Here is a 27146-nt window from a genome sequence, read left to right on the forward strand (position 1 = left end):
CACGTCCCCTCGGGCTGGCGGTCTGGGGCCCCTCGTGTAGTTCCACCCCACACCGCAGGGGGCAGTCGCGGCCCTTCCTCACGCCCGCTTGGCAACCCGGCTCCTGTCTCTGTCAGACCCGACCAAGTCGCTAGGAAGTTGGGGAGGCCATAGAGACGGAGGCCCTGGGCCCAGGCTTCCTTTCTTAAAAGAAGGCTGTCGCTTGTGATGCGCTAGTGGAAAGCACATTATAATTCTGTAAACCCTGGCGCGCGGTACGGCGCCAGAAGGCTGCCTGGGCCTGGCTCCAGCGAGGCCCCGCATTTTCTCCCCCCGCGCCGGCGCAGAAGGTGCGGTCCCGTCCGCCCGGCCCGACCCGGAAGCCGCCGCGCGCCGCGCTCGCCTGTCGCCCTGGGGACTCTCTGCTGCCCTGAGTCCTGAGGCCTGCCGCGTCCTCCTTCCTCGGTCCCCTCTGGCCCATGGGTCTCCATGGCGACAGCGGGGGCCCGGCCGGGGGGCGGGCAGCCCGAGCGGGGCCGCGGCGCTCTGGGGGCTTCCGCGGTGGCGTCGCCGTGTTCACCGCCGTGGCCGCCGTGTTCACCCTCACGCTGCCCCCCTCGGTGCCGGGGGGCGACTCGGGTAACGTACTCTCAGGGTCGTGCCTCCTGCCCCCCCTCTCTGGTCCGCACTCTCCCCACGAGGTCTGGTCAGCTCGACCCCTCCATCCACCCGCCGGGGCCCCCGCAGGGTTTTGCGTTCCAGAACCAACCTGTGTTTCCATTCGTGTAATTTTTCTGTAATTCTGGTCTCTTTAGTTCTCAGGCTTTCGAGACGGGTCTGGTTGGTTTCGCCTGATGGGACTTACCGACCTCTCTCTTCACTTCTCCAGATCATTTTCCTGGACCTGAGTTTTTGCTTTCCATTCCTTTTTAGTCCACAAACATTACTTACTGAGTCCTTATCGCGTTCCAGACAAAAGGACTAACAGGAGTGGTGGACAAGTATCTTGGAGAGTGTTGTAATGCGGGCAGAGACAGTACACAAACTGCTGAATAGCCAACAACGTATTAGGTGGGGAGAATTTAATGGAGACAGTAAGAGGGAAATGTGATTGACAGTGGGGCAGGCAGTGGCTCCATCAGAATGGCTAGTTGGGAAAGGCCTCTGAGGAGGTGATATTTTAGCTGAAACCTGAATGTTGAAAAGGAACCAGCCTTGCAGACTATTTGCTGGAGAACGCCTGAAAGGGTGGAAGCCAGTTGCGGCTTAAAGCTGCTTCTATTGAAAAGCATGACCCGTGGGCCATTTAAATCACATGAATAATCGTTATGTATTTGGGATAAGAGACAAGATGCAGGTTTTGTTTTGCTGCCAAATTGACCATCTAATAACGCCTAATAATGATCCGTAATTTTGTTAGAATGGTGCTGTAAATTTGGGTCGTGAATCTATATAGGCTGAAGAAAAACTGAGTGCCCTAGTTCCTGCATAACAAAATACCCCCACATTGAGTGGCTTAAAACAAGAAACGTGTATTATTTCACATTTTCTGTTGATCAGGAATCTGGGTGCAGTTTAAGTGGGTGCTCTTAGGACAAGGTTGCCGTCGTGGTATGGGGTAGAGCTGCAGTCCTCTCAGGGTTCAGCTTAGCGAGGATTAACTTCTAAACCCCATCCAGCTCTTTGCCAAACGGGTTTCTCTGTAAGCTGACTTTTGTCAAGAGAAAGAGATGGCACCTCTGCCTGACAACGCTGTCATTTCGTAACCTAATCTTGGAAGTGACAGACCACTGCCCTGTTTTATTCTTGGAAGTGAGTCAATATGTCAGCCCACGCTCAAGGGCGAGAGGATTACACCGTGAGAATACTGGAGTTGGGAAGCTTTGGAGGCCATCTTCAAGGCTGCCTACCACATTGATGATCCTTGATGTTCCTTTTACACGTCATTACCTTTACCCTTTCTTTCAGGTCCTATTGAACAAATAGGAGCAATGTTTCATTAGTATAGTGGGGAACGGAGTTACCATATTTCTACGGTTTATACTAAATAATAGAAATAGCTTTATAGTTGTGAGAGTTTTGACATTGGAGAGCATTACTCAGGGGTTGAGTAGTTCTGTAACTTTCAAAAAAACATTGACAGTTCTTTACCATAGTTGTTTGAGCCTGAAGGATGGGATTAGGATGAATAATAATAACACTTATTGAGTACTTAACTATGTGCCAGCACTGTTCCAAGTGCTTTACGTGAATTATTTTAATCCTCCCAGCTACTACCCTGTGAGGTAGGTACTATCAATTTCTTTATTTTATAGATGACAAAGCGGTTAAGCTGTGTCCAGAATCACACAGCTACAAAGTAGAGGCAGTCGAGGAAAGAAACCAAGTAGACTGACTTTAGAACATGCTCTCTTAACCAACCCGTGCTCTAAATTCTTTGTTAAATCTATCATCACGTATTTAGTGATAAAGTCTATTTAAAATTTACAGTTGTGTTACGGAGCCCAAGCTTGGTCTGCTCACCACATGACAGGCCAACAAATCGGGAGATGTGTTGTTAGAGCAAGGAATAACCACTTGAATCGGAAAGCTAGCAGACCGAGAAGATGGCTGACTAGTGTCTCAAAAAACATCTTTCCTCAATCCAATTTGAGCTCCTTTTATACAGATGGGGGGGAGGAGGGGCCCACTGCAGTGCCAACCAATGGCTGAGCGGGGCTGCCATAGCTCGCACCTGTCCCGCCCCTATTACTACTGTTGCCTTGTTTTTATTAATACTGTCTCTTTTCCCCAAAAGAATAAAGTTATCTATTCACTTTGAGTCATCAAACTTTTTAGGCATTCTGACTTGTTTAGTTTGACGCTGAATAGTGGTTGCTTCTAATATTTCTATGTTCAGTTTTGGGAGTGATAAATAAACTGTTTTCCAAGGGTTGCCAGTAAAATTTGTATAATCACATCTTTGATGATTTTGTTTATATGTTGAATGTACTGTTCTCTTTGAATTTTGTGTTTATGGAATTTTTTTTTACCAATAAACAGAACACATCTCAAAACCAACATAAAGCATGTATTCTTCTTCCTGATAAGTCTTAAATTATACTCCATGAATCCATCACATTGTGTGGCCTTGCCAAAATTTATTTTTTGCACTGCTTGATACACATAGTTGATTTATGGGCAGGAGCACTCCTGGTCCTTTAGAGGAAAGGGTAGGAATCTAGCCTTCACTTCTATTTGTTATCCTTGGGAAAAATAAACTAGCTTATATATGTGTTTATATATTTTTAAGATACTGTTTTTAACATACTTGATAGATGACAATATAATTTTATAATTAATATAAAAAGTATAATATGGAGGGAGCTGGGTTTTGTAAAGGTGAAGCTTCTGCTAACAACTCTGAGCTTGTCACCCATTTGTGTCCCAGGTGAAAAAGCTGTGGTTCTCAAACTTGAATGTACTGGAGAATTGCCTGGGAAACTTGGGCCCCAATGCCAGAGGGTTTAGTGTAGGTAGATTTGGGTTATGGTCAAGAAATCTTCATTTTTTAAAAGGCATCTGGGTAATTCTGATGCAGGTTGTAGTAGGACTTACATTTGAGGCAACCCTAGTGTAAAGGGTTGAGGGAAAGCAAGGACCCTTTCTCTTATATCATATTTACTTTCTCTTTTTATCATATTCAATTTTAAGAGTCGTGTTTAGCTTTTTATCAAGGGTGCATTCATAGACTTTGAATAGTAGCGTCTTTTCTATTTAGATTTTAGTTTCACACTTGATAAGAGTTGGTGATGGAGGTTAGTCACATTCCAGATTCATCTTTCTACCAACAGAACTCCAGCAAAGAATAACAGCATATTGACTTTTCAATGGTAAAAAGAAATTAGAGAAAATAGGCTATTTTTCTTAATGTTAAATGTAATTCTAAGTACATTTTAAATGGAGGAGAATGAATAGCGACCTTGGAAATCTGAACTGAACTGTGCTTCATAGCACCTACAGAAATACAAGAACCAAAAATTGATTAAAACCATTTGGGACTGAAGACATAAAGAGCAAACCCATTCTAGAATAAAACTATGACATACTATAAAATACTGGTAACAGCTACAAAGGGAGGAGTTATTTTAAACATATTAAAACCATAAACAATTTCTTTATATAAGGTACAAGAAGGGCCTTTGGCTTGTAAGATGCTCTTGAATATCTCCAGCAAACGTCAAAGATGTCCTTAAGTAAATGACTTAAGTGAGCAGTATCTGTCTTTGGTGCCCTTATGGGATTTCTGTGCAGTGAGCAGTCTTTCAACCTGAGATGGGGGTGTCTGAGTAGCAAGGATGACAACGTGATAGGTCTTTTTGTCAGTCTCTATGTGCGGGGCTTTTCTGTGTGGCACGAGGAGGGAGAGGTGCTGATGTCTTCTTGACAGAACCCTGAAATGGATAGGATATTTTCAACTTAGTGGAAAAGACAAATGAGAACAACTAACCAGAATAAAAGGCAATCTAAGTAAGTGCTAAATAGAGAGGTTCCAGCAGGTTCTATGGAGGAGGAGGAAGTGATTCATTCTGATGGGTGAAGCTGGGGAAGGGTATGTGTAAGGAAAGGTGTCACCGAGAAGGTAGCAACTGAACTAGGCCTTGATGGATTTAGGAGAGAATGCTGGCTGAGAAAATGAGTGATAAGAGGTGCAAAAGAGGACCATTCAGAGGAACAGTGGGTAGTCAGATCTGACAAAGGTGAGCGTAGGTTTCATGGACATAAGCCTTGGAAAGGGACCTGGAAGCCATAGAGGGCTTGCATGTCACGCTGAGGAATCACCTTCATTCAGTACACAGAGAGCAGCCATTGAGCAGTTTTAGTCTAAGGAAACAATCTGACCTCTGGGGAGTGGGGATGGCAGTAATTAGCGATTTCAGTAGGAAGATGAATTGGAATAGAACGTTGGTCAACGCTATTGCTGTAGCCCAGGCCAGAGAGAGGAAAGGTCTAAAATACAGTCAGGGCAGTAGAAATGAAGAGTACTGATATCCACTGAAGGATAGAAAATGGACATTAATACATTTCCCAATAGATAATAGTACTTTCATAAATCATCAATTAATGTTGATTGATTTCGTACACTGTACTGTATTAAGTGTATAGGGATAATCAGAAATAGTCCCTGTGCTCTGGATACTTAAAGTATTAACAAATAAGCATTGAATTACTACATCATAATTTTAGAAGTAATTACTAATGGTGAGGAATTACAAAGAACTATGTAAATAATATGATTTAATGGTTTGAAAAAAATGTACTTTGGTAGTCAAAGCTTACCAAAATAACCTGGAGTTAATAAGCATTTGGCAATTGTTTAAAGATATCCAAAATAATTAATGTAGAGAATGTACCCAAATGTCAGTTTAGGGCAGAATGGCACATTTTATAGACTGTTCAAATCTCCAGTGTCTGCACATTTTACATATCATAAGGTTGCATCTTTACCGACAGTTTTGTACTAAATTCTTGAGGGATAATACAGCATTTTACACTAATGCTCTGTAAGAGTTTTTATATATTTGCAAGGGTAGACAACTTTCAGGAGGGAAAGTAGGCATATTTTAAAAATTGAAGTATAGTTGATTTACAATGTTGTGTTAGTTTCTGGTGTACAGCAAAGTGATTCAGTTATACATATTACATACTCTTCATTATAGGTTCTTACAAGATATTGAATATGGTTCCCTATGCTATACAGTAGGACCTTGTTGTTTAAAATAAGCATTTTTAGAAACTAGAATTTACATATATTTACACTGACCAGTTATTAAAAACTATCAAAGATAGTTTGTTCAGTAATACCTAAGGGAGAACATATTCTGAGACTATTTCATGCTGTTAAATCTCTACAGATTTACAGTTTTATCCAGTCAAATTAATGCAAAACCCCAATGCAAGCATTTGGATTTTGAAAACTTCGGAGGAGTGTCATTTTCTAATAGTAATTATTGGTTTTCCATTATTTTTTCACAGGGGAACTGATCACAGCCGCACATGAGCTTGGAGTAAGTATTAGTTTTATTGTTTAATCAATGCTCTCATTAACAGTTTTAGGAATTAAGAAAGTTTAATTAAGCATGGAGTAAAGTAGATTAATTTATTTTCAGACCCCAGTTTTTAGTAACTTATAAGTACAGTACATGACAATTTACTTTAAGTTTTAAATCCAATTAAACTGAATTATAAAGCAAAGCCTTTACTATATATACAGTAGCTGGCTTATTATCACCCCAAATTTTGTATAAGCTATGGAGAATAAAATAAATCGGGTTAACAGTTTTAATAAGTTTATTATTTAATAAACTTTATTGTGGTGCATGATCCCTTTAGGCAAGACCTTAGGACTGTCAGCATGGTGGTAATCCGATAGCAGTGTGGTCTTTCAACTTACTAACCAATACGATATTTCAGAACCCGCTTTTTTTCAATAGCCTTTTAAATGACCCTAATGTACTGTGAACCCAGAGAACAAACTGCTTAAGAACTGACAATGACATATGTCACCCTTTCTCTAGGTGACACACCATGTGATAGACCCTGCCAAATCCACTAAAGGAAATATTTATTTGTATTGGCACAAGAGGATTACAATAGAAAACCACTATTCAAACATTTAGTCATTGTCTCTTAATCTTTATACTTGCCTGAGAAAAGCGCTACTTTTCAATTAAAGCCAGTGTGACTCTTCCTTTACTAGATGAAAACCTTCTCACTGTTGCTAATTTTCCCTTAGGTTGCCCATCCTCCTGGCTATCCTTTGTTCACTCTGGTGGCTAAACTGGCAATTATACTATTTCCTTTTGGTTCAGTTGCCTACCGAGTCAATCTTCTGTGTGGCTTCTTTGGAGCAGTAGCTGCAGCATTACTTTTTTTCACCGTTTTCAGGTAAAGTAGTTGATTAGTTAATTTTGACTAATTGGAGATGGCCCATGTACATACATTACAAAAAAAAAAATCTTTTGTTGTTTGAATGGTTTTTCCTAATCACTCATGTGATTTCACTTTCTCAATTTACAGTAATTTCATATACGTTTGACTGCTTAAATGATTACACAGTTGGTTCTGCTTCATACAACGGAGAGAAGGTGTCACCAGTTCATTATCACAGTTCTCTGGTTAGGCAGAACTAATAAGGTTTGTCATTTCAGGAAGATGCAGATGGGCCAGTTTAATTCAACAATATAAAGTTCCTCTTTTGGTAAATGGTAAATATCACTTAATTACTCACAGTATTGCTGATGGGCAGCTGCCTGTCAGGTCCAGAGCTAATACCTAATTATACTGTATTTTAAATATGCACATGTATACTTTTTGAAATGAAGCTGTTAACTAAGGAAATCAATTTGGGTTGTGGTTTTAGTAAGGTTTCACTTCGTTCCATTACTGCTGTAGGGAAGATAGGCGAATTAGACACCACTTACTTCATGATGGAAGGCTTTCTTAGTTTGGAAGGCTATGCTGCTTTTAAAAAAACAGGTCATTAGTTTAGGATATTGGTAAACACATTTGTCTTTGCTGTTTCTCTCTCCTTCGGTATTAACTCAGTCTAACCTATGCCTAAAAGGATTGTAGTCAAAAATACAAATTATTCTTCCTGCAAAGGGGAAACCAAGTTAAAACATTTCTTTCAAAAAGTATTGCAGATTTTATTATAAAAACAAATAATTTTTGTATGTAAATAGAGTATAATTTGAATAGACAATTTCAAATGTCATTTTTGGAGACTAATATTTTTATTTACATATGTCATATCACTGCCCTTTGACTAAATTCTTTGTAAATTCCCTTTTGATTATTTGTAGAAAGGTAAAAGTTACAATAATTATGGCTAAAGCTTACTATTAAATCTATTTGTGGAAATCTTTCAGATTCAAAGTTGTAATTGTTGATCATTTACTAAACTTTAATCTGTATTATTTAATTTGTTTCTATTTCAGTCTTACAGGTTTTCAGTGATAGCCATATCTTTAAGTATGAAATGTTTAAAATAACATTTCTGCTTGGATTAATTAGTGTTATGAATACTTTCTTTTTCTAAATGATTAGAATAATCATTATTAGAATTGTTCCTTCTGATCTTTTATAATTAAGGCTCTGTCATTTTTGTTGAGAGAAAAACTCTTTTTTTATTTTTAAATATCTAGGTTGAAATTTAGAACTTACCTGTCCTGTGTTAAATGTATGAGTTTTCGCAAGACATTTAAGACAAAGACATTTTAAAGAAAACTAATACTTGTATTTGTTTTGTTAGTTCATCTGTACTTTAGATTATTTCTACAACATATGCATATATTTAAAGGCTGTAGCTAGCTCTTAAGCAGGTAAAGTGATTCGTTTTCTATAACTTTTCCATGTTTTCCACTACATTAATTGTCGATGCCCTTCCTCATAAAAACCACTGTAAAAATCATATATAAAAATCTTTATCTTTCCAGAATCCGAATAGTTTGGGACAATAATTTTCCTTTGAGTTGTCCACATTTTAAAATAGCTTTGATTAATTATTATGCTTGATATAATGGGTTTTAGATTAGCACACAAGCCTGTGACCCTTTTCTTTTAATATACAGTCTTAATGATAAATTCGTATACTTGCTGACATATGTTTTAAATCAAAAACTCTTCATAGACTAAATTGGATATTTGCATGCTTTTAGTAATCCAGTACTTTGGAAAAGTTGCTTTCTTTCTGAAAAGGGACCTGACAACATTATCTCTTACGTACTTTTAATGTGAAAATACTTCATTATTTTGAATACAAATAATTGACAAGGTACACGTCCTTTGGGAACAACCTAGTTCAAGTGGCAAATCTGTTTTGTCAAACAATAGCCACCCTTCGGGAAAGAGCAAACCATCTCTATGGTAATAGGACTAACAGTAGCCTATTGATCGAGTGGAAGAAGACATTATACAGTGTCAGCTGGCTTGTTACAATTTCATTTGTCGTATGACCAGAACCTAGCCTCTAAAACCTTCCTTCTGTGAATATAAGCCCAAGAGCAGGACGCGGTTTTTGTGCAGCCATTACGGTGACGGCTTTTTTCCTGTCCCAGCGTACAGTAAATGTGTTCCTTCACAGGTTGACTCCTTCACCAGAACTCATTCAGGAGACATTTCACTACTTTATTCATTTGCCGACCAAGTCATCATTCCATTTTGCTGTTGAATATTGAAGGGGTTTGATCCGGGAGACAGCTGTATTCTTTCTTTCCCCCATCACTTAAGAGAACATTACTGTACATGTAGGATTAGTGCTGACTGGTGTGCAGGAAATTAATTCTTTTAACAGTTTTAGGTTTTTTTCAGGTAATTGTTCACATAGCATTCACTATATTTAGCTCTTGGGGTGGGTATAAAGACCTTCTGTACCTTTTAAACAAAGATTGTATTTCAAAAGCAAATTTCTGTTTAAATATGTTGATGTAAAAAGCTCCATTTTTTCAGTAAACATGAGTTAGATTGAAAGAACAATTTATTTGTTGTTTCCAATTACTTTGTAATTTTTGCTTTTCTTACGTCTTTCTCTTGCTTTTAAAAGCCTTTAAGATGTCATTAACACTGCATTTTTTGTCAGTCTTTCCTGATGGTTGGCAAGAACTCTTTTATGTTTGCTTTGCCCTGATGTAGAAAGCATATGAGTAAAACAGCACAGTGAAAGCTGTGTCACTGTAGTTTATTGAATTAAAAATAGTAAGATTGTGGCAGTTGTTTCTGCATGTATTTATTTATGTATTGTCCCCTTCAGGGGTATTTTAAAGCATGCACTATGTTAAGAGAGTTTAATCTAATATATTTCATTTCTAGGAACTAGTATTCATTTTATTAATACGTACATCTGTGCATTTGACTGTACTACAGTTAGTGATTTAGAGAAACTGGGATTTTCTCTTTTAAGGCCAATGAAGTAAATGATTTTTTAGTTTGATAGTATGATATTTAAAATGTGATATTTGAAATTCACAAATCCTATTAATATAAAATTTTAAAAGTTATAGGTATGTAAATCACTAATAGGAACATCATTTAGCTTTCCTTAGTACTTGAATTTCAAAATTGTTTTCTAAGAAACCTCAAACTAGATCCTCTATACTTAGTAAGGAAGGAGTACTGAAATCACTGTAATTAATATCAACATGCTTATATTTCATATGTTCTGGTAACACTGAAATAGAATGGAGTCTGTTGATAGTATCATATAAAAATTCTTTACTTGAGGGAAGATTTAAATTGCTTATGATCTCAGGTGAGGGCATGTCTTGTATCATGTATTTTGATAGTTACAAGGCAGGGAATATATTCTCAACAGGCTTGAGAGTCAGCGTATCCTTTTCAAGCTAGTATGGGCCAGATGGAACTATAGAAGAATTCATTGAACAATATTTGCTACACACTCGTATGAATCGAAAGTAAAATTCTTTTAGTTTTTATAATCAAGATTCAGTGCTTATTTTGAAGAAAGTAAGACAAAGTTACTATTAAATAAACAGTTTTTCTAAAAGGCACTGTTTCAGGAAACTTGCATAAAAAAACTTTCTAACACCGTTAACATTGTACAGTAAGAAATCAGATCTCTTAATGTCAAGCAGGTTCCCTAGAATATATGAATATTAATTGTAATTAAAGGTATCTTGAAACTATGCCTGCTTACTACAAAGAACTTACAACCAATTTCAGTAATATTTAAATATCTCCTGGAAGGTTGTTTTAATGCCAGTATTTTATTTATGCATATTTTATTTTTTATAAGTTATATATTCCTAAACATTCTGCCGCTGCTAAAAATTAATTTTATTAAACTTTTGGAACAGGAACACTTGATTCTGAGCACTGTGTCTGCTATTCTTATAGCTTCAGCTAAGATTCCATTCAATAAAAATCGAAAATTAAAATGCCATACCTTAGAGAACGTAGAATCTCCTGCTTAAGAGACATTTGGATTTTCCAGCTCAAAGAGTATTTTAGATTATTGCCATAGAGAATAATGTGAAGCTCTTCCTAATTTCAGAGGTAACTATGCATAAGTAACAAATAGTCACCAAGTTTTTGTAGTTGAAGAAGAATGGAAAGTACTGGAGCATTAATTTCTATTCAGGAGAATATCTGTCTTGATCCCTGGTTAATTGATCATATATTTCTCTCATACTTGTATTAAAATTGCATTGACTCAGACTGGCTAAGCATATTAAGAGCTTGGTTCATTTGCATTTTCTTATAAGTAGAGGGACATATTAGGCTCAAATAGCAGCATTTCGTTTTGAAGGGAAGAAAGCAGGGCAAAAACTCTTTTTTAAGACTGTAGAGTCTCTTCTGACAGCTAGTCAGAGTTAGAATTAGTTCAAGGAAATGTTAATAATGCATTGCCTGGCCTAATCCCCTTGATATCACCAGGTATCCTCCTGTTCATGGGTTAATTGCTTTAAAAGCGAAGGCAATATTCTGAGCGGTGGGCCGCTTCACCTTTTCACAGCTGTTACCATTGAGTGACAACTAAATCCCATGTGTAAGATGAGGAAGAGCTCAATCTCCAATTGGGAGAAAATTTATGTAAACCACAATCCCTTCAGAATGTGCGGAAGTCATAGACTTTCTTGATTTACTCTGCTTTTCCCAGAAAGCTCTATTGTTCACTTTCCTAAGTCCCATCAACCCTTTGTAGCAGAATATCACAGCGGCAGCAGATAGCTTGAAATATATAAATGCTATCATAGCTCTGATTAATAGCAGTGCTTATGAGTCAAGTCTGATAACAGTGCAGCTCTCCACTCAATTTCAGATACTGCTAATGGAATCTGTCTTCTCCAATTGTAACATGAGAAGGCCTAATTTGCCATGGAGCTTGGAGCTGTCACCAGTAGGGGATTGTGGGGTCAGATGGGAGCTGCCAGGTTTTTGCCCTGCAGCTTGTATCTCTCACTTTGAATAGAGCAGCCCCTGCCTGCCAGTTAGCTGATAGGCCGCCGTGGGGTTTATGCCACTGTATACAATAGGAAAGGGCTACATAGGCTGACTTTATAATTGTGAAGCTGGCTCATATTTCCACAGCTACTGTGCTGCATAATTTCTAATAAGTGGTTTTAACAAACGTCAGATTATGAAAAGTTTCCTCAATTACAGAAACTTAAAAAACATTTAAGTTGCTAAATCTGTTTCCTGCCGAGATTTTGCCACTGGAACTAGTCATCAGTCATTATGGCTATAATAATAAATGCATATATTTCTTAAAGTTACAAATAAAATTATAAACCCTAACTCATATAGATTTGCTGCTTTTCAAAGCCATAAAAAGTAGAAAACAGTCTTAATGAATTGAAATATTACGATATACTTCATAACTTTGCATAATAAGACTACTTTATATTAAATCTCTATTGTTTAGTAAGTTAGTGTTGCTGATGAAAGTAGTTTAATACCCTCATTCTGTTGATCTTAGTTATTTGGATCTTTTAACTTTACTTCATATACCTTTAGTATATAACATTTTAAAAATTATGCAGCATTTTCTAAGTTTTCAGTTAAAAAGGACTTTGAGAATAATATGCTGCACTATACTTTTAATCAATTTCAGTTTTGCTACCGAATACAAAATACACTGTCAAGATTGAGTAATAAGCTAATCTTGAGGCTTTGTGTGTGTGCTTTTTTCTTTTCTAAATTAATTTATTTGTTTATTTTTGGCTGTGTTGGGTCTTTGCTGCTGCGCACAGGCTTTCTCTAGTTGCGGCGAGCGGGGGCTACTCTTCGTTGCGGTGCGCGGGCTTCTCACTGCGGTGGCTTCTCTTGTTGTGGAGCACGGGCTCTAGGCGCACAGGCTTCAGTAGTTGTGGCTTGAGGGCTCTAGAGCGCAGGCTCAGTAGTTGTGGTGCACGGGCTCAGTTGCTCCAGGGCATGTGGGATCTTCCTGGACCAGGGCTCGAACCCGTGTCCCCTGCATTGCCAGGAGGATTCTTAACCACTGTACCACCAGGGAAGCCTAAGGCCTTGTGTGTTTTTAAACATTTCAAACAAAATTGATGAAAATCTGTAATTTGGGAGTTATTTTAAGCTAGGCTGTACCTTAAGATATTGCCTCCCATAGTGCAAGTCATTTGGCATACTATGGAAACTTGGTAAAATGTAAAGTAAATGATGGTGATTCCTATAAAGCTCAGTTCAGTGTTTTCCTTTTAGATATTTGGGTATAAGGTTGATGAGCTGTAATAAAGTGAATTGTTCTAAGCCTTGAATAGTTTCATCATTTATTGGTTAGTGAACAAATTTTAATTCTAATGGAAATTGTGTAATTACATTTTATTTATGGAAGCTATTCATAATCTTGTTCCTTCCATTTCACTTGTGCCTTTTGCCTTTTTGAAGCCTTTTCCATTTTTTTCCCAAGTTTATTTAGTGGTTTTAAATCAGGAATAATACTTTGTATTTTTCCTTTCAGTGTACTGGTAGTTGATATTTTACGTAGCTGAAAATTCAGGGTAGAACAGTTTTCTTCCTTTTGATAGAATCGCATGGAACAGAATAAACCTTGGTAGGATTTTACCTGGAGTGAAAGTAAATTTTTTTAAAATATAGGAAAATGGGGTTACTTGCAAATTTATTAAAGATGGAAATGTTTTACATTATTTTTTAGGTGCAGTGAAGGTGGCTTCAGAGATAGAACTTTAATATACCATGTCCTCAATTATTGATTTATGTTTATTAGGTCTAAACTTGAAAATGACAAGAAAAAATTTAGATTCTACTGCTCTCCAAATGCGCACTGACTATAATTTGCCCACCTGGAACATGTTACATACTCAATACGTATTTGTTGAAAGGGTCTTGAGTGAACTGCCACTCAATGAGAAAGATTCAGCTGAAACTGAAAACCTTTCTTGTCAGTAGCTTAGCTTCCCAGTTTGACCATCTCCAGGTACATTGAAGAGAGAAATATATGGGTGTTGATTTTGTGAATGGGAGCCAGAGATAACATTTGTATAATCTTCATGAACAAGACCCAGAAAGATAAGAACTTGGGAGGACAGGGGCAGTAGATTTGCCACTAATTGTACCCTGCTTTACCATATCTCTTCCCTGTAATCCACTGCATTTTTTTAAAGTCGTGTATATGAGTTGACACTAATAATAATTTATTTAACAGTAATGCTCAGATGCTGCATTGTGGCCTTCCTACTCGATTCTACTTACTTCAAGTAGGAGTTTTCAGTGTTGAAGGAAAGTAGTGTACCCTCCATGTTGGGTTCTTTGCACACAAGTAACACTGAAGACAAATACATTCATGAATTTTATGAGGCACGTCAAATGTGTGTTCTGAAAGAATTTCAGGTTTCTGTTATTTGCCTTTTGATTGAGGGTTAGACAAACATGTGACTACACATGAAAATCAAATACTGTGTAGCGGAAAGAAAAATATACCTTATCATCAATAGCAAACCTGTGTCAATGGTGTAAATTGTAACTTCCTGATTTATCCATTGTGTCAACAGATGAATAGTATTCCATAAGTGAGAAAACTGCTGCACAATCAGTACCTTTCTTAGGAATCTCACGTAGGCCTCGTAGAATCCTGAGCCTCACGTTTGTTAGGATGCTCTTAAAAGCATCACATATTCCTTACCCTAGTGGAGAATTTCTGTCATTTGCATTTTCTGGGTGAAATTTTAAATACTTAACCACCTTTCCCATACTATCTGTCATGCTCTTGGTATATCTTTTCTCAGTGACTGACCACTGTGATCTCCTGGAATGTGAACGACATGGTTTTAGTGTTAGCCCAAGTTAAAAACAATTAGGAAAATTTATTTACTGCCAATATACTGCAAAATATATTTTATATATAACATATTTGTAAGATGTATTTATTTATATAAAACATACTTCAGTGACTTTTAGATTATTTGTTATTTTGAATCATCCATATCATTACCTTACTCTGTTAGTGTGAGACCTTGAAAATTAAGCATGCCTCTCTAATAGTGTAAAAACTTGATTTTGATTGTTGACATGTGACTATCTTTTAAAATACAATGGTTGTTTTATTAAAATTTCACAGTAATGTTTGAAGTGTGTGTTCTTCATATAGCCTTGTAAGATGTTATCTTTCTGTAAGTCAGGTTAGATTCTAAGAATATGTATTTCACTTGAAGAAGTGTCTCCCTTGATATCCTTCTATGAGGCTTTATGAGCCTCTAGATTGGGAATGGAAAACCGTTTTTTCTCATATTATATATAATTTATCATGAGGTGTTCTTTAGTTCAAGTGGAAAACAGTTTAGATTATTTTGCAATTTATTAGTGAGTTCTGCTGAAAACAGTTCTCATTTTATTCACAACCTCACTTGAATTTCCCTTTTTCTTTTCCTCCAGCTTCCTATTAGTGTGGTTGAAGTAGGTTCATCAATTTCAGTAGAAAAATGTATGTCTTTTAATTTTTTTTTTTTAATTTTATTTATTTATTTATTTATTTATGGCTGTGTTGGGTCTTCGTTTCTGTGCAAGGGCTTTCTCTAGTTGCGGCAAGTGGGGGCCACTCTTCATCCCGGTGCGCGGGCCTCTCACTGTCGTGGCCTCTCTTGTTGCGGAGCACAGGCTCCAGATGCGCAGGCTCAGCAGTTGTGGCTCACGGGCCCAGTTGCTCCGTGGCATGTGGGATCTTCCCAGACCAGGGCTCGAACCCGTGTACCCTGCATTGGCAGGCAGATTCTCAACCACTGCGCCACCAGGGAAGCCCCTGTCTTTTAATTTTAATGAGCTAATTTTAAGGTGTCACCTTAGCATATTAAGGGTAAATAAATTCATTAATTCCTTAGTTGCTTTTTAAAAAAATAATAATTACTTAAGCATATTTATTTAAAAGAATGAAATGAAAATTGAAAGTAGGCCTCCTTGACTGCTAAGTGAAAACACAATGGTGTTTTTGATTATGCCATTTTTCTTTGGGAAAAACAACCCTTCATACTTAGTCTACAGATAGATGACAATTGTTTTGTCTTATTTGGGAGGTATTTATATTTATACTCCATCTGTACATTTGACTTTATGGATGATACCAAACAGCTCGTTTTGTGGGCTCAGAATAACAATTTCATTTAAAACTCATGTTTAAATAACAATATCAGATTAGATATTCCTTCCATATATTTTTGAAAGAAATATTGCTTAGCCAGAAATTTGGACTACCAATTCATGTACCAGTATTTATGCATAGCGTTTCACTCTACTTATATAATCTAACTCTGCCAAAAAATTACAAATATATGTTGTAGCCTTTTCAGGGGAAAAAAAATGTAGAGTGTGTGTTCTGGTTAGAATTATTGCCCGAAAGAGTTAGATTACAACTAACTTGTTTGATCACCCATTTTGGGGAACCCTTCATCGAGAAGGCTCATAATTGGTCCAACTCATAACAAAGGCCCCAGCAATCAAAACAGATGGTGGATTAATTAGAGGCTTTAAGAATTCAGTAGCCAACAAACACATGAAAGAATGCTCAACAGGGCTTCATTTTCCTCCGGACTTGGGACAGGGGCACTCATGGCGCCACCCGTGAGGTACTGCATCCCCGGCGAACGTCTGTGTAACTTGGAAGAGGGCAGCCCGGGCAGCGGCACCTACACCCGGCATGGCTACATCTTTTCGTCGCTTGCTGGCTGCCTGATAAAGAGCAGCGAGAACGGCGCGCTTCCTGTCATATCTGTGATGAGAGAAACAGAGTCCCAATTACTGCCAGATGTGGGAGCTATTGTAACCTGTAAGGTCTCTAGCATCAATTCACGCTTTGCCAAAGTACACATCCTATATGTGGGGTCCACGCCACTTAAGAACTCTTTTCGAGGAACTATCCGCAAGGAAGACGTCCGAGCTACTGAAAAAGACAAGGTTGAAATTTATAAGAGTTTCCGCCCAGGGGACATTGTCTTGGCCAAAGTGATCTCCCTAGGTGATGCGCAGTCCAACTACCTCCTAACCACTGCCGAAAATGAGCTGGGAGTGGTGGTGGCCCACAGTGAATCAGGTGTCCAGATGGTTCCCATCAGCTGGTGTGAGATGCAGTGCCCTAAGACCCACACTAAAGAATTCCGGAAAGTGGCCCGAGTACAGCCTGAATTCTTACAGACCTAAGAAGCCACACTTTACCCCATGCATGGGAGTAAGCTCTTTCCAAGGGTACATGTGTGAAAGTGACATCAGGATGCCGTTGTCTTCATTCAGGCACCTGGGGCTGGCCAGCAGCCACCTCTAGAAAAATTTTACTCTGTAGGCAGAACATTTTTCCTGTGAATCATTCAGTGGATTTCATTGAGTGATAAATTTTCTCTTTTGGAGGCACCAGCAAACCAACTGTATGATGGTGGAAATAGCCTGTTGTTTGTGACAGTCTTATAAATATGTATTTTTTGCTGTGACAAAGAAAACATTTTTATGAAAAGAATTTTATGGTTTCTGTTATATTGAGTAGGGAAAAGAATCTAAAGAGTCATGACACTTAGAGCAGGGTCTTGCCTGGTGGCACCGATTAACAGACATGTGTTATGTGCTTTCTTGCTCTAGACAATGCCTAATTGCCGATCTTTTTTGTATATTCTGTTGTACATACTTTTGCGTGAGTACTTGCTATGTGTCAGGCACTAGGTTAAGTACTTTATATACATTCCCTCATTTAGAGAGATTATGGTTTAGTGAAAATTATGGGACACATGTGGTGATTCAGGTAGCATGTGAGTAATTCTGAAAGTAATTTGGTAAACAAAGTATTACTGGTACAGTAGACACTCCAGGAAATGTTAAATCTGAATTGAAAAGAGGGGTACAGAACACTATCATGTGAAGTGGCCAGGAAAGGATTTGTAACATGAAGTGAAAGGAATTAAAGAACTAAGATAAGTGAGGTGAAGATATTCAGAGCAGAGAGAGAAGCCCAAGCAAAGTGCAGAATCAGGAATGTACACACAAGCTTGAGGACAAGCAAAGGATGAGGGTTAAGCATGGCGAGGTTGCAGAGAGAATGAAAGGAAAGATGAATTATGTCACTTCTTGAGATGTTATTAGGGAGCCCATGTCTTCTCTGTGAAGTGAGAATTGTTGGGGTAAGCTTTGGAGTCATCCCACCTGGGTTTGTGTCCTCTAGTTGCCTTAAGCCGGGTTATACGTTGTTTTGTTTTTTTTAATTGAAATTTTTATTGACATAATTTTAAGTAATAGCAGTTTTAAGAAATAATACAGAGATCCCGTATGTACTTTTCCCAGTTTCCCCCAGTGGTGACATTTTGCAAAATAATAATATGCTGTACTCTAACAATCAGGATGTTGAACTGATACTTGAGCAAATTATTTTTATTTCTTTAAGTCTGTTTTCTCATCTGGAATAGTATGACCTCATAGGATTATTATGAGGAAGAAATGTATAAAAGTGGTTAGTACACACCAATATTACTGTTATATATTATTGTTGTTATTATATAACTGATTGTCTTCTATCAGGTATCTACTAAATGCCAGGACTTAATGCTAGATACTTCAGTGTAGTTTGTATTGATATAATCAGTCTCCTATTGATAGATATTTTTAAACTTTTTTTCTTTTACAGACAGTGCTGCATAGAAAATCCCTATACCATATATCTTTGTGCATGCCTATGATTCTTTTGCAAAACAGATTCCTAGCAGTGTAATGCTGAGTAAAAGAATATGCATATTTAAAAAAAAAAAAAAAAAAAAAAAAGAATGCTCAACATCATTAATCATTAGAGAAATGCAAATCAAAACTACAATGAGATATCATCTCACACCAGTCAGAATGGCCATCATCAAAAAATCTAGAAACAATAAATGCTGGAGAGGGTGTGGAGAAAAGGGAACCCTCTTGCACTGTTGGTGGGAATGTAAATTGATACAGCCACTATGGAGAACACTATGGAGGTTCCTTAAAAAACTAAAAATAGAACTACCATATGACCCAGCAATCCCATTACTGGGCATATACCCTGAGAAAACCATAATTCAAAAAGAGTCATGTACCAAAATGTTCATTGCAGCTCTATTTACAATAGCCAGGACATGGAAGCAACCTAAGTGTCCATCAACAGATGAATGGATAAAGAAGATGTGGCACATATATACAATAGAATATTACTCAGCCATAAAAAGAAACGAAATGGAGTTGTTTGTAGTGAGGTGGATGGACCTAGAGTCTGTCATACAAAGTGAAGTAAGTCAGAAAGAGAAAAACAAATACTGTATGCTAACACATATATATGGAATCTAAACAAAAAAACAAAAAAATGGTCATGAAGAACCTAGGGGCAAGATGGGAATAAATACACAGACCTACTAGAGAATGGACTTGAGGATACGGGGAGGGGTAAGGGTAAGCTGGGACAAAGTGAGAGAATGGCATGGACATATATACACTACCAAACGTAAAATAGATAGCTAGTGGGAAGCAGCCACATAGCACAGGGAGATCAGCTCGGTGCTTTGTGACCACCTAGAGGGGTGGGATAGGGAGGGTGGGAGGGAGACGCAAGAGGGAGGAGATATGGGGATATATGTATATGTGTAGCTGATTCACTTTGTTATAAAGCAGAAACTAACACACCATTGTAAAGCAATTATACTCCAATAAAGATGTTTAAAAAAAAAAAAAAGGATTCAGTAGATTCATAGTATTCATAGAACTCATGCCTTTTTTTTTTTTTTTTTAGAATTCACGCCTTTTTAAAAAAAAACTGATAAACAGATTTAAAACAGTGCTTGCTAAGTCTTCTTTTCTTTTTAATTTATTTATTTATTACTTATTTGGCTGCATCGGGTCTTAGTTGCGGTATGCGGGATCTTTCGTTGCAGCGCGCAGGCTCTTTGTTGTGGTGCGCAGGCTTCAGAGCGCGCAGCCTCAGTAGTTGTGGCACATGGGCTCCAGAGCGCATGGGCTCAGTAGTTGCGGCGCACGGGCTTAGTTGCCCTGCGGCACGTGGGATCTTAGTTCCCTGACCAGGGATCGAACCCGTGTCCCCTGCATTGGAAGGTGGATTCTTAACCACTGGACCACCAGGGAAGTCCCGCTAAGTCATCTTATTTGCTTAACAAGTTTAAGACCAGATTCACCTACAGACATATTTGTCAATGTGATTTTTGCAGCATCACTTAGATAAGTATTGTGCACATTTAATGTCTTTTTCTATCTCAAATTCGCAGTGGCTTATTGATATGAAAGATTCATTGATATTTGGCTCAAAAAGACAAAAAATGGAAACTTTGAGGTATTTCGTTTGAAATTTCACAAAAGTTTGAGAAACCGTAAGGGATCTTCTTTACACATCAGTGTGAAAGGCAATGTGAGTAACTGTGAACCTTCCGTATTTTATTTTTCCCTTTGGAATATTTATGTTATAGACAAGGGATAAATCAAGTAATATGAAAAAAACTTTTAAAGTAAATTATTATTTCTATACTGTTGCCAAAAGAATATTTAAACACTTGAATTAAAGTACAGAATGATGAAATGATTATTCCCTAGTTTCTGAAAGATATATCCATATGGACCTCACTTTATTTAAAAAAATCAACGTAACAAAATCAAAATGAATCTTTTAGTTTTTTACCCTTAATCTCATTTGTTACTAAAACATCACTTTTATAACAGTAAAGGACAGCGGTGATAAAGGACATGGTTCTTAAAAGAAACAAAATTTACTCCAGTACCAAAACATCTTTTCTTTCAATTTTTTTACAATTAAAAAAGAATAATTTCTAAGTAATGGCATAAGTTATTTTATAAAGCATTACTGGAGATGGTTGGACTTAGGTTGAGGTAATTAGAAACCATTGCTATTTGGATATTTGAAGAGCATTTAAAACTGAAGATAAAGTATATCTGAAATTAAATACATATATATAAACATTTAGTTTTCAAAAAATCATATAGCTTTTCTAGGGATACACAAATACACATATATGTAAAGTGCAATATACTTTTACCTTTTAAAAAGTGCTAACATGCTGACCTGGCTATCTAGTGGTATCAGTAGTCCAAAAATAATTCTATTGGCTTTGTAATACTTTAGAGAGTTTTAAGTTCCTCACATCTGGTTTCCTTACTACGTTTTGATTAGGTTACAGTTAAAATATTCTATTCCTCAGAAATACAGAAAAATCTTACCTATTCAATACCCATTTAATATGTTTAATTTAATGAGAATCTGGAGATGGAGCAACTACCCTAGTCTCAGTGAAAGTACTTTTGGGAAAACTTCTTGGAAAGGTGACGCCCGTATTGAGTTGTAAACAATGAGTGGCAGTGGCCAAGTGAAGGCAGAACCATGTTCCAGATACAGAGAACCTCCTGTGCAGAGAAACCCGGAGGTGGAGGAGAAAGAGCCTGTAAGCACAGGGACTTACGAGTCATTCAGTGTTGCTGGAGCGCAGCTCGAAATGGGTTATGTCAGAAATGAAGCTACAGGTGGACGGAGACCAGATCACGAAAATCCTTGTCTGTTGTCATGGGGAGCTTGGAATATGCTCGATGGTCAAAGAGGAATCCTTAAAGGGTTGGAGGCAGAAAAGTTCAAGATCAGATATGCTTGAGGTCCCTCACTCTGGTGGCAGCGGTGGGCCTAGCCCTGGAAGCAGGCAGCACGCAAAGCTGCAGTATTGGTGTGAACCTGAGGCGAGGGTTCAGATGAGCTGAACCAGGGCAGTGGCGATGTGGGTGGAGAGAAGAGCGTGAGTGTTTAAAATGCTGATAAAGTACAGTTGGCAGGATGTGATACGTTTGGCAGGGAGAAAGGGAGAGGGGCTCTGATGATGACTCCTAGGTCTCTTCACTTAGATAACTAAACGAGGGAGATAATGAAATTTACTAAGAGAGAGAACACAGGAGCAGGAATTATTTCAGGGAGGAGGATGAGAAATCAATTTTGCATGTATGGACACTGAGCTTCTATGGAACATCCAGAGTTGGGGTGGCTTTGTGGTGAGGGTACAATAGTAAGTTGGGGATAAGGTAAGTTCAAAACTAAGGGAGAGGCATTGCTGGAGACATTTGGTTTCTTTAGTTTGTAGCAGGTGAAATCAAGATGGTGAATGAAGTCACCCAGGCAAAGCAGAACGAGAACAATGTCCTGAGAAAGAAATCTTGGGAAACACTGGCTTTAAAGGAGTGAAATGCAAGAAGAGGAGCCATTTGGAGAAAACACATAAGGAAGATCCAGAGCCATAGAAGGAAAACCAGAGGATGTGAGGTCCAGATGTCAACTCAGTGGGTGTGGCTGGGGGAGTGACCCAGTGCAGCAGAGGGGTCCCCAGAGCCTATCGTATTTGGCAGTTAGATGGTCATTGGGGACCCCAGTGAGAACAATTTCAGTAGAGAACTAGGGTGAGAACAGAGGGTGGAGGCTGCAGATGTGGACGGTGTGAAGCCAGTCCTGAGCCTCGCCGTGACCCTGAAACTTGCCTTCAGGAAAGCGTCCTCGACATCAGCTTGCTCTTTAGTCATTTATCTCCATCTCAATGAGGTGAAACGAAGCATGCGCAGATAATGTGTATACCGTGAACAATACAATGAGACTGCCTACCTACAGAGTCAGTGAATGAATTGGAGACCTCCGAAGTCTTCAGAAGCTCCTCATTCTCAACCATTACTGACGTTATCCTTTGACTGGTTAGCCAGTCACAGACTCAGCTTGCTGTGTACTGACGTGGGGTGTCACATCTCCTCGTTAGCCTGCGTGTGATGTGGCACTGGGCCACACACCTGTCTTCCTAGATTGGGCTCACCCTGCAGACTTATTAACGTATGATGTACTGCTTGTCTTTGGAGACAGATGCTTAATTTTAATGAATATCGTATGATTTTGAGAACAGCTTTATTAAACTCTTCCATCACAGGCTCCTTTCAACAGTAGAGTCCAGTCTTGCTTTACAGGCCTGTTCCATCCTTCAACAACTTGCCGTCCCCTTTCCCAACCCACTTCCCGCTCCCTGCCTGACTTGAGCTTTCAGCTCCCTCGTTTCCTCGATGCCCCTACACTTGCCTTCCATTTAACTGAGACCTACATCCCTTTGCTCATCTTTTTGATCCCTCCATCAGCCAGCCCCCTGCTGGCTCTGCTTCCGTCCCCATCCAATGCAGACCCTGTGGTTCATACTTTAGCATCTTTCCCTCTTGTCCTTCTGTCCTGCTTACCTAGTAAAGCCCCTAACCCCAGCTCCGTCCAGCCTGCCCAGGCCCAGCTCAGGCTGCTGCAGACCTTTCCACAGCCATGTGGACTGAGGCTACTGCCCCATCTCCACAGCCCCTGCGATCTCCAGCCTCAGCTGAGCGTTTATTATTACGTGTTATTTGCTACCTGCAAGTCCTTGTTATGTAGCCCTCCTCAGCTTGTGGAGTTTTCTCACAACGGACGTTTCAAATTATCTCGACTTTTCTTACTCCATTAATTTGTACATGTTACATGGTCAGTAAATGTTGGTTGATTCTGAATCTTAGTATGAAGCAAACTTTTAAAGGCAGTGTGTTCAAACGTGTGTGTTTGAAGGGACATTCACAGTTTGATTTATAAAAGGCTGTTGGAATCAAAGAAATTCTCACAGGCTTAGCCTATATACATTATTTTATGGAAAACATAAATAGTAAAATGACGAGGCCTCCAAAATGTTTTAGTATATTCTCTGTATGGATGCACACATAACTTTCTGCTCTTAAGCATACTGCCGTCTCTTCTGTGTTCCACAAAGCTCTGACAACTTCAGCATTTATTTTCAGAATTTCCTCACAGTTTTTCTTGAAGACTTAATAGAAATAATAAACAGGGAAGGCAGGTTGTTTTAGTCAGGATTCTTGGTTGCAAGCAGTTGACTCTGGCTGTGTTTAGCAGAAAAAAAACATATTGAAAGGAAGTTGGGAAGAATGCTGCAACTCAATAATAAAAAGACAACATAATTTTAAAAATGGGCAAAAGATCTGAATAGACATTTCTCCAGGGAAGATGTACAAATGGCCAATAAGCGCTTGAAAAGTTGCACAACATCATTAGCCATTAGGGAAATGCAAATCAAAATCTCAATGAGAGGGACTGCCCTGGTGGCGCAGTGGTTAAGACTCTGCACTCCCAATGCAGGGGGCCCGGTTTCGATCCCTAGTCAAGGAACTAGATCCCACATGCATGCTGCAACTAAGGAGCTGGAGAGCTGCAACTAAGGAGCCCGCCTGCCGTGACTAAGGAGCCTGCCTGCCGCAACTAAGACCCAGCGCAACCAAATAAATAAATGTTTTTTTTTAAAATGCTTTAAAAAAAAAAATCTCAGTGAGATACCACTTCACACCCACTAGGATGGCTAGAATCAAAAATCAGATAACAAGTGTTCCCTAGGTTGTGGAAAAATCAGAACCCTCATCCATTGCTAGTGGGAATGTAAAATTATGTAGTGACTTTGGAAAACAGTCTAGCAGTTCCTCAAATGATTAAATGGGTTGCCATAGGCTCCAGCAATCCCACTCCTAGTTACGTACCCTAGAGAAATGAAAGCATATGTCCCCACAAAAACTTGTACACAGATGTTTATAGGCACACTATTCATAGTAAGCAAAAGGTGGAAACAATCCAAATGTCCATCAACGGAAGAATGAATAAGCTAAATGTGGTATATCTATACAGTGGAATATTAATTCAGCCATAAAAAGAAGTGAGATACTGATACTACAAGTTGGATGAACGTCGAACACATTGTGCTAAGTGAAAGAAGCCGGTCACAAAAGTCCACATATTCTATGATTCCATTTATAAGAAAGCCCAGAAGAGGGAAATTCACAGACAGAAAGTAGATTAGTGGTTGCTTAAGGCTGGCAGTGAGATTGGGGGTGGGGATAGGGGGGAGATTGTTAAAGGAGATAGAGTTTCTTTCTGAGGTGATGAAAATGTTATAAAATTGACTGTAGTGATGGTTGCATATATCTGTAAATATACTAAAAATCTTTAATTGTACACTTTATTTTTTTAATTTTTTTTTTAATTTTTTTTTTAATTGTACACTTTAAATGGGTGAATGTACAGTATATGAATTATGTCTCAATAAAGCTTTTTACAAAAGGAAACATTCAAATCTAGCATTGGAAAAAAGAAAAAGAGAGAGAAGGAAGTTACAGAGCTTGCAGAATTTCTAGGAGGGCTGGATTACCAGGCTCTGAGCCCAAAATATTCAGAGTCCTAGGCAGGTATATGCTAGTGAAACCACCACTGCTGCCATCTCTGGGCCCCAGACACCCCAGCTTACACCACCAACACTGCCCTGGATTCTGAGCACTGCCCTTCAAAGTGCTGCCATCGTTGTCTGTGAAAATGATGCACAAATCCCACCAGCATGTCTGATTCTGTCTCCATCCCTGCTTCTAGGCCTCACGATTTTCCAATTCAAAGAATGGAGCAGGTGATTCTGACAGACAGAGCCCAGGTCATACACCCATGCTCTAGCTGCAAGGGAGATTGGAAAAGTATCTCGTATTTTCAGTGTGTATAATAGGAGGGGCTGTGCCTCAGAAACTCGTATCCCTCAAGCATAGGAGAGGATTTTAGATGTTAAGCAGCAAAACCAGAAGAAAAGAAAAGGTCCACTACCCTTTTGTCTTCAATTTATATTAGGACTACAACCCAAATTCCTATAGACTGAGTTGATTTCTAAGCAAGCTCATTTGAGATGCTAAAAAGATCAAGATTATAGGTTTGATTTCCATTACTGGTTTTATAATCAGTTACCTTCTCTCCTATAACCTTACTCAGCAGTCTCACAAATTATTTCTCTGATACCAAGAAAAATCTAGTGAAAGAGTATATGGATTATTTGTTGTAAAACCATCCTGACCTTGGCAGGGGGGTGGTGTGGGACAGAAATCAGGTGGGGAAAATTCAGATTATAAAGACCTTGCTGTTGTAGGATAAGTCTTCAATAAAATGCTAATGTACATAACTATCTGTAATAGTCTAAGGTGACTAGATAAATTTTATCACTGAAGTTGATAATTTTACCTTTACTCTTCAATTTCTAAAACCTTATGAAATATTTGAAAAGGCAGTTAACATAGTTCATAATTCCAATAATTAATGTCAACAATTCAAACACTAGGATGTCTTCTGATCATAATAATGTGTTAAAAATCATTGTAGATTAGTGAATCATGAATTTTCTTCCTGAGGATTTGTACATATCCGTTCTCTTTAATTAACTGTTTGGTGGTTTTAAACTTTAACTAATTGCCCTTTCAAAAAACAAAAAAAAGGTTAACATCAATCTTGACAGGTGTTGTGTACAATTCAAGTTGGTAGTATGTTGTGTTGATAAAACATAGACATAAACACGATTCTAATAATGGACAAAACTTTTGTTCTATTCTTCACTCAAGGAGGTGCATAGTTAACCAAGTAAAAGTACAATGTATCATTAGTCTGGAATAAATTATTTGACATTAAAATTAAAATAACCATCTTTTACCCCATAATGTCATGGTCCTAAATAGCTAGACTAACAATTTCAATCCTGGTTCTGCCACTTAATAACCTACCATAGGACTTGGAAAAATTACTTGGCCTCCCTGAGCCTCAGTTTCTTCATTTGAAAAAAGGAGACAAATCACATCTACTCATAGGGTTATTGTGCAAATTAAATGAATTAATATAAAGAAGGCACTTAGAGCAATACCTGAAACAGCTAGCAAGAAACTCAATAAATGTTAGCAAATTATCTTGGAAATTTGCTGATTTGTTTTTTTAACTTCTTATTTTGACGTAATTTCAGATTTATAGAAAAGTGGCAAGAAGAGCCCAATTCTTTGTCTACCCTTTACCCATGTTCTCCAGATGTTAGTATTTTACCACATTTGCTTTATCCTTGACTCAGTGGGTATGTATGTATTGTTTTGTTTTGTTTTTTAACCATTTAAGAATAAGCTGCAGTCATAGTATCCTTTTACCCTTAAATGCTTCAAGATATGTTCCTTAAAAACATTTTCTTGTATATCCACAGTGGAGGTCTCAAAATAAAGAAATTATCAGTGATACAACACTGTTACCTAACCTTCAGACTTGATTCGATTTTTCCAATTTTCTCAGATAGTGTGCTTATAGTAGATCATGTCTTTTATTC

The 27146-nt window shown here is 38.2% G+C and overlaps 2 protein-coding genes across 3 annotated transcripts in view; both read left to right on the top strand.

The window, feature by feature from the left end:
* Positions 1-352: 352 nt before the first annotated feature.
* Positions 353-27146, top strand: part of TMEM260 (transmembrane protein 260) — a 63856-nt gene continuing 37062 nt past the window's right edge. For both annotated transcript variants that reach the window (XM_036842458.1, XM_036842459.1), the window contains exons 1-3: positions 353-618; positions 5995-6026; positions 6755-6906. In XM_036842458.1, coding sequence (XP_036698353.1) covers positions 459-618; positions 5995-6026; positions 6755-6906 — 344 coding nt within the window. In that variant the 5' untranslated portion in view covers positions 353-458. The remainder of the gene's footprint in view (positions 619-5994; positions 6027-6754; positions 6907-27146) is intronic.
* On the top strand, positions 16539-18700 carry LOC118890117 (exosome complex component CSL4). The gene has a single exon (XM_036842460.1). It carries the CDS (start codon positions 16549-16551, stop codon positions 17134-17136), a length of 588 nt encoding a protein of 195 aa, XP_036698355.1. The 5' UTR covers positions 16539-16548; the 3' UTR covers positions 17137-18700.

The sequence above is a fragment of the Balaenoptera musculus genome, chromosome 2 (assembly GCF_009873245.2).
Source record: "Balaenoptera musculus isolate JJ_BM4_2016_0621 chromosome 2, mBalMus1.pri.v3, whole genome shotgun sequence".
NCBI classification, from domain to species: domain Eukaryota; kingdom Metazoa; phylum Chordata; class Mammalia; order Artiodactyla; family Balaenopteridae; genus Balaenoptera; species Balaenoptera musculus.